Genomic DNA, 11741 nt, shown 5'->3' with positions numbered 1-11741 from the left:
GGATTCTATGTTTACTTAGGAATAGACAGATTCCTTATTTTAATCTCACAATTTCAAAATCACTGAAGTTGAACTGATGCAAGTTTTGTACACATCAAAAAAAAAAAGGTCCAAAATGAAATATATACATACCTGATATTTGTTGATGCTGGGGCTTTGAATATAGCCAAGAAATAAACTAAAAAATGGAAACAAATCTTTTGATAGAATAAAGGAAACTGAAAGATTATGAAGTGAAACATTACTTCTGGACTAAATAAAAAAATAATTTCTTTTCTGAAAATTGCTTTTTCTTTGTGATTTTACTATCTGTTGGGTCACAACAATATGGTCAAATACATAAATGTATTTAAAGTTGCTTGAAGACAAAGAAAAAGAATTCATCCGCCAAATACAAATATACTGTTTTATTCTAAGGGAATATTTCTGTGGTTTCTGCAAAGGGAAAACCCAAAAGTAGTTAAAAGCCAAAAGAACAGAAAGGATGATTAAGATGTTTTCTTTTTTGTTTGATGGTTTTTTCTCTCCTGGGGGGGAAATGTAATTTTATACAATTTTAATAAAATTTAAAAAGCAAACAGTTGGACACATCAACAGCTATACTTATGAGCAATGACCAATGATTAATGGTATTTTCTTTACGAATTAGTTTAAGGTTCTGAGTGACTCTGTACTAACATGCAGTTGAAATCCTGATACAGTCATTTATCTGGTTATTATTGGTTGTTCTCAATTAAAAGATACAGATTTTTTTCCTTTTGGGTATAACAATTTATCTACTATGTGCTAACAGGACTTGTTTTTCATACAACTACAGAGATGGGGAAAATGTCAGAGTTTATACAAACCATAAAATTCGTATAGTGGGACTATTACACCTGATGTTTCTGGATGGTTTTACTGGCAGACTTATCAGACAATCCAATTGTTTTCCTCCAGTTGAACAAGGTCTAGAAGTAAGAAGTTTTCCAGTCAGAAATGAGACACACAGATGTAATTAATCATACAGAATCGGGGCAGATTTACTTCTTTCACACAGTTCTTGGTAACAAAAATGAGATTTGTTACAGGCAGAGGGACAGAACCATCAAGTACACAATGTCAAAAGGCCCACTTTTAATTGTTATAGTTAAGTGACTTTCATTTATTAAAAAAAATAAACCTGCCATCCCCACCTAAAATATGGGACATACTGAAAGTATTCCAAGGTTAAACTTTCTAAGCTTTGGACTTGGTTCAATTTTATCATAAGGTCAAAAAACTTGGCTAAAGATGTTCGGAGATTGGCCAACATCATAAAAGCTATGATTTCAAACTTTTGTGGGGAAGAACTGAGAATTGTGATAAGGGACATGGACTGATATGGCCACACACGCCTATGACTTGCAATCCTCATAGAACACTACAACAGCTAGAGTCTGGAATAATGCTACAAGAAGACCTGCTTATGGAGATGTAAGACAGTCAATGTCTGAATCCTAACCCCAGAATCCCCAATTTCAAGTTTCCTAGGGCAACAAGGTCATCCTTCAAATGCTTTACATAAGAACCTACTGAGACCTTTTCTACCATAATTCGGATAGCTAAGTAATACTGTCTCTGGAACTGCCCAGGGTTTGCCAGACAAAGTTCAGGAGAGAGACTATATTTTTTGAAATGACAAGGGCCTCCAAAAACTGGTGCAAAAGACAAAATAAGAGGAGTCATTTGGGAAATAGAAAGGTAAAACAATGGGAGAAAAGCTGCCATTGGGGGAAAAATGGAAACAAAAAGAGCCCCATTTCTGTGTACCACAGCTCAAGCTATGAGACAGCAGCAAAAAAGGCCTGCACCCAGAGAAGTGGGCATTTTAGTGGATTCTTTACAAACATGTCAAGACACTTGGGGTCCAATGGGCTCCACAGATCTTCTGTGTGCATAATTAGTTTGTGGAATATCATCCCCTTTACCTTCATTTACCCACATCTAGACCCAGAGATGAGAAGGCTAAACCCAGAAAGTGAAAGGGATACATCACTGTTAATAGGAGTGAAGGTCGTTTTCCCTGATATGAGGGGCCCCTGGTAAAAGTACCAGAGGCTTCTATCCTTCACATAATTGGCTTGGCAGTGAAAATCAAAATCAAGACCACTTCACTATGTTTTAAAAAAAGTTGAGTATTTTTATTGGGTCTTTTAAGACTGGGTCCCACAGTCCCCATCTGATGTCACTCTCAGCTCTGCACTGATTTCTCCCCTGACTTTTTATGAAGGGTTTGCCCAAGTAGCCAAGGTCTCACTCCAAAGCTACCTCTCTAAGGTCTAAGGTTACTATGGTAGAGTTTTATACAACAGTTTTCCTTAAAAATATTCCACAATTTTGTTATTCCCAAACAAAATAAGATTATGCACCACTCAGAGAAATTGGTTAGTCATTCTGAAGATGTCTAAGAACTATATCACTGCCAAAGAACATTTCTTAGTTCAAATTCTTTCCTTCAGTTTTCATTTGTACATCCATACTGTGGTTCACAAGTCATCTGTTTCCCATGTCTCATAATCAAGTCAAGAGGACTTGGGCTTATACATTGCTTTCCAACAGCTGGATGCATTCACAGTTTGGTGCATACCAATGTGTATGAAAATAGGAACCTCACTTCCATCTTAATCTGATAGTTCAACATCAGAGTCTTCAGATTTGGCTTTGGCAAGTTCTTCATGTACCTCCCTCACCATGAGAATACGTGTTAACATGGTGTCCAGGGTACCAGGGTCTATCGGGAATGTGGAGTACCACATGGGGCTATTCGGAACACAGGAGCGCTCAGGCTGAAGGTAAAACACATCATTCCTCTGCTTCACACTTTCGGAACTATCCACAGGGGGGAAAAAAACAAAGAAAATTGAGGATCAGAGAGTTCGAGAAATATGAACTATTCTTTAATATAATGGCTCTCAACTTTTCCCCACTGTGACTCACATTGTAAATAACGTGACCAAAGGGATAAAAAGGTTTATAAGCATTTTCCTCCCAGAAGTAATCTGTCACTTCACATCTTTTCTTGAACACTTAAGTTTCATTGATTGAAGTGAATATGTTAATGTAAGAAAAAATGTAAATCATAAACTTGAGTCCTTAAAACACTGTTAGAGGGGCTGAGGATATAGCTCAGTTGGTAGAATGCCTTCCTAGCATGCACAGGGCCCTAGGTTCAATCCCCAACACCACCAAACAAACAAAATACATTGTTAGAAGCAACAAAAGTCAATTAATGTGTGACACTACTGCTGAGAATCACACATCCTAGGTGCCCAGTATCCTAAAATGAAACCCAAAAGTACTTAATATCATAGGGCAAACAATTATTTTGTTTCTTTGAGAAAAATTGCTTTAGTATGGCTCATACAATTTTACAATCATAAAGTTTCTTTAAAACAACCAATAAAAATCTCAATTCCTGCGCTGAAGATGTGGCTCAGTGGTATAGCGCTTGCCTGGCATGTGTGAGGCCCTGGGTTCAATCCTCAGCACCACATATAAATAAATAAATAAAATAAAAGATCCATTGACAACTAAAAGATATTTTTTAAAAAATGTAGACAATCTCTCTTTAAAAAAACAAAACAAAACAAAACAAAACAAAAAAAAAAGCCTCAATTCCTTAAAAGTTGTCTTTGCATTTGTAGATTTAGTAAAAGAACCTCTCCTTAGAATTTCATTCCTACATTAATAATAAACTACTATAGATTAGGTCTCACACACAGGCTGGGCAACACTTGTAAAGATGAAATACTAGCAGTGATTCTTACCAAGAATTTTTTTTTTTAATATCAAAATAAGGTGATTTGTTTCTGGATTCAAAATTATGAATCTACAAACTCTAGAATGGAGGGAAAAAAACTGAGAGGCAAATCCCTACCTAAGGTTATCAGTACATTTCTGATGTTCAAGCATCTAAAATCCACACTGTTAACTGAGTTCTGAAGTGTACTCTATGTAGTGCAGAGGAAGATCACTTACCATTTTGACAAGTAAAACTCATAAAGTCGGACTGGGCATCTCAGTGGGTTATCAGTATTCTCTGCCATCTCTACACCCACTGGAACCTCATCATCTTCATTTCGTTTTCTCTTGCCAACAGTTAGTTTATCTTGAGACAGGAAATAATAATCAAAGGATTACATTAGAAAAGTCTATTTCTCCAGTGTCAAGACACCAAATGAGCTATGCTTCACAGCCAGTACTTTGCCACTCCTTCCCTTTCACTCATGCATTCAACAAATATTTATTAAGCTCCCGTGGAAATGCCAGGCATTACCCTAAGGGCAGGGTTTATAGCATTAAACAAATGAAGTGCCTGTCCTGGGACAGTTAGGTTCTCTAGTTCACCAAAGTGGAGGCACCATGAAAAAAAGCATGGTGCTGAAGATAAGTCCCTATTCTGAGCCCAGCACTTTAGAAGACTTAGTACGAGGAGGGCTCCTAAGCACACAGGGCAGAAAGAAGGGTTCCATAAGCTCTTCTACTACAGCGTACACCTAGCTAGAGGTTGTCATTCCTTTATCAGAAACTATTTCTACCATGGGGCACCAGTGCTGACTGGGGCACCTGTTCAAGTTGCTTTTATTCTAGTATTGTGTGCTTTTATTCTAGCACTGTTCTTAGGAAAAGAAATTCTCAGTATCATTTGATAAGAAAAGAACAAATCTTTCCTCACCAATATAATTCTGCAGAGGCCAAGGATTACTACAAAGACACCAGGGTGAAGACATGGAAAGTAAGCTTTTTCTTTCCCACTTTTCCATTCAATTTTCAAGAGAACAGTACAGTAGGTAGATCTGAGAACCCATAAAAAGGCTTTCTTCTTCTAAAGCTGCTCTTAACAAGCTTTAGGACTTTACTCAGCTTCCTGCATTATTACTTCAACAAAATTCACCCATTTTCTACTTACAGGTTGCCTACATAGGAAGACCTCAGTTTTAGAAAACAAGTTGTATTTATTACCAACCTTGTCAAGCACCTAATCAGAAAGTGGAAATATTACCTTGCTGCCTCTCCCCCCTCCAACTAGTATCAATTAAGAACACAAAAGCAGGTTACATATGAACAAATCTAAGGAAATAGGATGTAGACATTAGGAGAAAGAGACAGTATTTTTTGAAGTAAAGGAGCAAATGAAGGAAGTTTATACAAAGTTGTATGCCACAATTATTCATGGATTTCAGTTTCAGAAATTTTAAGTTCTCATATTCAAAACATGTTTCACTCTTACAAGTATAATTCAATTTAGGGCATTTCAGAAGTTTTATTCTGGTCAAAACTAATTAATTTCTAGTTCTATAATGCCAATATTAATTTTTTAAATACTAAAATAAACATTTAACAGGGCGTTTGTCAACAAAAGATCATAAACCATGTAATAAAACTGCTCCTGCTAGCCAGGCGCAGTGGCACATGCCTATAATCCCAGTGGCTCAGGAGGTAGAAGGATCACGAGTTCAAAGCCAGCCTTGGCAACAGTGAGGCGCTAAGCAACTCAGTAAGACCCTGCCTCTAAATAAAATACAAAATAGTCCTGGGGATGTGGCTCAGTGGTCAAGTGCCCCTGAGTTCAATCCCTAGCACACACAACCCCCACAAAAAAATACCTGCCCCTGCTGACTTCAGTTTACTGTGGATTAAAGCAGTATGTGTAGGACAGTTTTTAAAGTCCCCTCAGAATGTCAGTGTTAACTAAAAAAAGGTGCCATGGTCACAAAAAAAAAAAAAAAAAAAAAAGATTTAGGAACAACAAATTAAAAGTTGAGAAGGAGTCTTTTAAGTAGCAATTGACTGATACTTGTACAGCAGTGATTCTTTATTCTAGTTGTATATTTAAATTCCCTGAGAAGTTTTAAAATGTAGATTATTTGGGCTCTACTCAATTAAACCAGTATTTCTAATTTAAAAGCCAATAAAAGTATACTGAAGTGAGTGATTCCTCATATTTTGAGGTAAGTGTTTAAAAGTTTCCCTGATGACAGAGAAAAACATTCAAATGTTAAAAGAAAGCTACATTGCACCCTCCTGTGTGTGTAACTTACAATCACCCCCCTGTGATAACTGTTTTAGTACTATGAGACTTCAAACAGAAGACTCAGACACCACCACACACCTGGCTCTGACTCTTGCTTCTGTAAAGGTGGGAAGAACCTCAGATATGTCATCTTGGTACTGTACTTCAGAGTCCTGGTCCGCCTCATCACATGGGCAAAGGAAAGCTTCAAGTGCTCAGTAACATTCTTTAGTTGAAAGTATTTGGTATTGAAAAAAAGGAGGGTGTTTAAGAGGACGATTGGTGAGTAAGCGCCCAGCTGTTTGCACTCCCACAAATGCTCTTCTTCGATGCGAGAGAACATGTAACCTAGACAGAGGGGGAAGAAACAGTACTGAGCTCCTGCTACACAGCACTACATAAACTCTCAAATTCTAGGACAGGAAGGTATGAAGGGAAAAACAGACTGCTCCTCTCTTTCCCCCTCTTCTTTATGCAGAAAAAAAAGAAGAAACGCCATAAAGAAAAGGGCAGAGGGGCCAGGGGAATAGCTCAGTGGTAGAGCGCTTGCCTAGCATGGGCGAAGCCCTGGGGGGGTTCAAGCCCCAGAACCAGCAAAAAGAGAGAGAGAGAGAGAAAGGGGAGAGATAGATAGGATTCCATCAAAGTAGACACTGAGCACTCCCAAGGAAACTGTTCTAGCCTATTATTCTACATCAGAGGGTGGGGCAATCTTCCCCTGTGAAGGTTTAGAGAATTAATATTTTAGGTTTTGTGAGTTAGATAGGCTCTGATCTTCTTTACATCTTTGTTCTTGTAGAAAATAGCCACAGACAATATATAAAACAAAACGATGTGACTATATGCCAGCTAAAATTTATTCATAGACAAATTTGGATTTCATATAATTTTTATTACAAAAAAATATTAATTTCTTAAATTTTTTCCCCAACCATTAAAAAACATTAAAACTATTTTTATTTTTAGCTTGTGGACTACAAAAATAGGAATAGGCCAGATTTAGCCACTGGGTAACAGTTTATCAACTTCTGTTGAGATCACTAAACTTACTGCTAGCGGGCTCAGTCTTATTTAGCCAAGATTAGAAGGCAGATGACCCCCTCTCTGCCACCCCTCTTAATCTTAAATTAACAGTGATTACATCCTAATGACTTAGCTGAGATTCTTTTTCAAAGGTAGAGGGCTTATGTAAGAATTTAATATACCTTTATGGTACCCCTTAAATGTAGGTTTTTCCTAATGTTCTCAATCCTCTTTGTTGCTGCTTCTGCATCCTATTCTTGGATGCAGAAAACTTAACTTTATTACTTCCAAATATGTGTCCCTAGTCCCCTCTCTGAATGGTGAATGCATCAAATCATCATGTTGCTTAGAATACCTCAATGGTGTTCAGTAGCCCAATTAACAGGGACATAATTTCTGAGAATACTCAACTTCTCCATTCACAGTCAAGGAGTCTAAGATGAAGAGTGAATTATGATAATTCTCTGATAACATAAGGTCAAAGAAAATTCAAAGAGGAGACCATAACTCTCTTGACCAGTTCTGTGTAAAGATTCAATGCTAACAGGGCAGAACACATGTGAACTACAGGTCAAATGTGTGGCTTCACTGATACTACCAGATAAAAAACAATTTTAAAAAAGTAAATGAAATCTCAATTTAGTTTTCATTTTGGGCATTAGTACCCATACAGGCATTGAAAGAAAGTTACAATGTTATTAAAATGTTCCAACAATAAACCAAAGACTTTCTTCTCAAAAGCTCAAATATTTTATAAACCAGGACATATAAAACAATTTTATAAAAAGATAATCACAAAATGTAAGCGATTTTAAAAAGCATATCATAAAGACAATGAAAATAAAAAATAATCATCCTACCATTAGGAAGTATTGTAGGTTCCCATATTTTCAAGAGTTTGGTGAGTTCAATCATAAATCTTGAATAGGGCTCAGTAAAAATGTTATCTATTCTACCATTTTCAAACAGGTACTAAAAGAAAAAAGAAATACACATATTGATACAGAAAAAACACAAGATTAAAAAAATATTATTTTAAGGAATATATTTTTCCTTAATTTTTACTCTTATAATGATGTAAATCATGTTTAACCTCTAAATGTTTTAAAGATTCATTCTGAAATGCCAGGATTCAAGTTAAAGGTTTCTTTCAGTTTGCTGAAGTTATCCTCAGCACTGAGGTAAAGTTTCTATTTTCTTTTTAAAACATAAAATAATTATTATAAATTATAAACCTTTACTCAGTTTAAGACACTGATAAAACAAAAACTGGTTCTAATGCATATTTCCCAAATCCTATGTTTTTCTTATAATGTATATCTGTACATCTTAGAAATTTGTTTTTTACACTAATTACAAGATTCTTTCCTAAAATAACACAGTTAGCTAATATCAGGTACTCAAGGAAACCCAAGTAAAAAACTTTATTTGGAGCCTTCTAACTACAGCTCTCAGCTCTCTCTGTTCCACAACCTAGCCCTCAAAAAGTTCAAGTTTAATTATAGAACATTAAACTATGCTCACTATAACCATCAACAGCTGTGCTACACGGTACGAAATAGGGAATAGCCTAGATAAAGTTCAGTTAAAAATGAATTTTTAAATAAAATTAACTTTTAGGTCAAATAAAATTAAGAGGGAACTACAATGAGCAAGTAGAGAACAATACAAGGCAGCATTATAATTACATACTAAAGGTCTTCAGCATGTAATTAAAAGAATATGTTATATAGGTATAAATATTATGTATCATAATTATAATTATAGTACTTTGAATTCTTCCATGCCTAACATTGTTTCAAACCTGCATTTCTATCTACATATAACCTGGAGAAAACTATACGCCCTGCAATGTGCATTTTTATGAGGCCACTTCAAAGACAATTTATGATCTTACTGCCAGATTATAGTTTTGCTGTTGAATAATACTTTTGTCCTTCCTTTTAATAAAGTCATTTTCCCAACTTAAAATATTTTATCGTCATTATGAAAAAAGTTTAAAATACAGAAAAAATGAAAGAAAAGACTATTTTAACTCAGTTTACAAAGTCAATTATTAATATGCAGGGATATTTCAATCTTAAAAAATATCCATTATAAACAGAGTTGAGGTTTATCTACTTATACAAATATATCAGTACATATATATTTTTTCTTTCAGTACCAGGGGTTTGAACCCAGAGCTTTGTGCATGCTAGACAATCACATTTCCAGATCTTGTAATTTTTTGATACAGGGTCTCATTAAGTCATCCAGGCTGGCTTGGAACTTAAAATTCTCCTGCCTCAGCCTCCTGAGTCACTGAAATTACAGGCATGTGCCACTGCACCCAAGTTTAAAACACTTAATTAAAAAAAAAAAAAATTGCATCCTGCTTATTTAGATCAGGAGTAAGAAAAGAATGATAGCTCTTGCCACTTTTGTTTAATATTGACCTGAAAGTCCTACACAGAACAACTATGTGCAAGAAAAATATAAAGCATTCAGATAGGAAAGAAGTAAATATCTCTACTTGCAGGTGACAGCATCCTATCTATAAGGAATCCTAAAGAATCCACACTAAAAAACTTAAAGGCTTGTAAGTGAATTCAGCAAAGTTGCAGGAAAGGGGCAAGACAGCCCCCCTCCCCCGCCAAAAAAAAAAAAATCAGTTTTATTTCTATACAATGAACAATCCAAACAGGAAATTAAGAAAACAGGCCTATTTAGAGTAACATCAAAAAGAATAAAATACTTTAAAAATGTAAGGCTTGTAAAAGACTTATACACAACTACAAGAAGGTGCTGAAAGTAGAAATTAAAGACCTAAGTAAATGTAAAGATCCTGTGGTTCACGGATTAGAAAAATTAATATTGTTAAGATAGCAATGTTCTCCAAAGCAATTTACAGATTCAATGCAATTGTATCAAAATTCCAATGGCCTCTTTTTTTGTAGGAAAGGAAAAGTCTATCGTAAAATTCACATGGAATTTCAAAAGACATTTGAACAGACAAAAGAAATCTTCAGGAATCTCACATTCTGGTTAAAATTTAATACAAATCCATAGCATTCAACTGTACTGCCATAAAAAACCATATATATATATATATATATATATATATATGGTCAAATGATTTCCTACAGTAGGGGTTTCAAGACCATTCTATGTATAAAAAACAGCCTTGTTAATGAACTGAGCTGGGAGACATGGGTATCTACATATAAAGGAAGGCAGATCTTATCTCACATCAGATACATAAGATAACTCAAAATGGACCAATGATGTAAATATAAGATCTAAAACTGTAGAACTCTTAGGAGAAAAATTATGTTCACGACTTTGAATTTGGCACAGACAACAACAAAACAGCAACCCCCCCAAAAAAAAAAAAGAAAGAAACTGAACTTCATCAAAATTAAACATGTTTTGATTCAGAGAACACTATCAAGACAATGAAAATAAAACCCAGAGAATGGGAGAAAATGTTTGCAAATCACATATCTGCAAAAGCTTAATACCCAGAATATATAAATGATTCTTCCTAGTCAAGAACAAAAATTTTTAAATTGGCAAAATTCTTAGACATGTTTCCCAAGATATAATAAAGTCCATAAGTACATGAAAAGATGCTTATTCATTAGGGAAATGTAAATCAAAACCACAATGAGATACCACTTATCCACCAGAAAGGTTATTTAATTAAAGGGGGAGGCGGGGAGTGCCGTGGGGATGTACAAGTGGTACAACACTTGCCTAGCATGTGTAAAGCCCTAGGATGGAACCTTAGCATGGCGGGGGAGGGGGGGGTTATACGGTTATTAACAAGTATTGGCAAGAATGTGGAAATATTGGAATCCTCATATACTGTTGCTGGGAGCATAAAATAGTGCAGCCACTGTAGAAAAGTTAATCACAGTTACCATATGACCCAGCAATTCCACTCCCAGGCATATACACAAAAGAACCAAAAACAGGTGCCAAATAAAAACTTGTAAATGAATGATCACCAAAGGAGTTAACAACTCAAATGTTCATAAATGGATAAACAAAATGTGGTACTTCCATGCAATGGTATATTGTTCAGCATAAGAAGGAATTATGTTACAATATGGATAAACCTTGAAAATATATGGCAAAGGAAAGTCAGACATAAAAGGCCACATTGTGCAAACACTGATATAAAATATGCCAAAGCAGCAAATCTATGGAGACAGAAAGCAGATTTATACTTGCCAGATACTAGACAGAAGGAGTAATAGGGAGTGACTGCTAAATGGGTATGGAGCTTACAATGGGGATGATTGAAAAGGTTCTGAAACAGGTAGAGGTGATGATTGCACCCACTAGCACAACTTAAAATGGTAAGTTTTTAATGTTATTTTTTTTCCCAAAAAAAAAAAAAAATATATATATATATATAGTTTTTGCAAGTTACTTTTTTAAAATGTATGGCTCTTAGAATTCTCCATGTCATTACATATAGAAGCAAGTCATATCTTTTTAACTATTGTACAGTACTCCATAATATGGACATATTGTAGTTGATCCAACTATAACTCTTGATTAACACTTGGGTGGTTTCTAACTTATTGCTGTCTAAAAAAGTATTACAAAGAAAATTCAAGAATATGTCTATGTGTGTGTGTGTATTCCTCCTAAGACATAAACTGATCAATAGATTTGTCAGGATAAAGAGTCTATA

At 35.2% G+C, this 11741-nt stretch overlaps 1 protein-coding gene across 1 annotated transcript in view; it reads right to left on the bottom strand.

Annotated features, from left to right (window-relative positions):
* Positions 1–387: 387 nt before the first annotated feature.
* ZMYM4 (zinc finger MYM-type containing 4) overlaps positions 388–11741 on the bottom strand; it is a 179824-nt gene continuing 168470 nt past the window's right edge. Inside the window, 4 exon segments of the mRNA XM_079130012.1 lie at positions 388–2850; positions 4000–4129; positions 6134–6382; positions 7918–8029. Of these exon segments, the coding sequence (XP_078986138.1) occupies positions 2643–2850; positions 4000–4129; positions 6134–6382; positions 7918–8029 (699 nt within the window). The 3' untranslated portion in view covers positions 388–2642.

This window comes from Sciurus vulgaris, assembly GCF_902686455.1.
Source record: "Sciurus vulgaris genome assembly, chromosome: 1".
NCBI classification, from domain to species: Eukaryota; Metazoa; Chordata; class Mammalia; order Rodentia; family Sciuridae; genus Sciurus; species Sciurus vulgaris.
The sequence above is the reverse complement of the archived record's forward strand: the minus strand, read 5'-3'. Positions and strand labels throughout refer to the sequence as shown.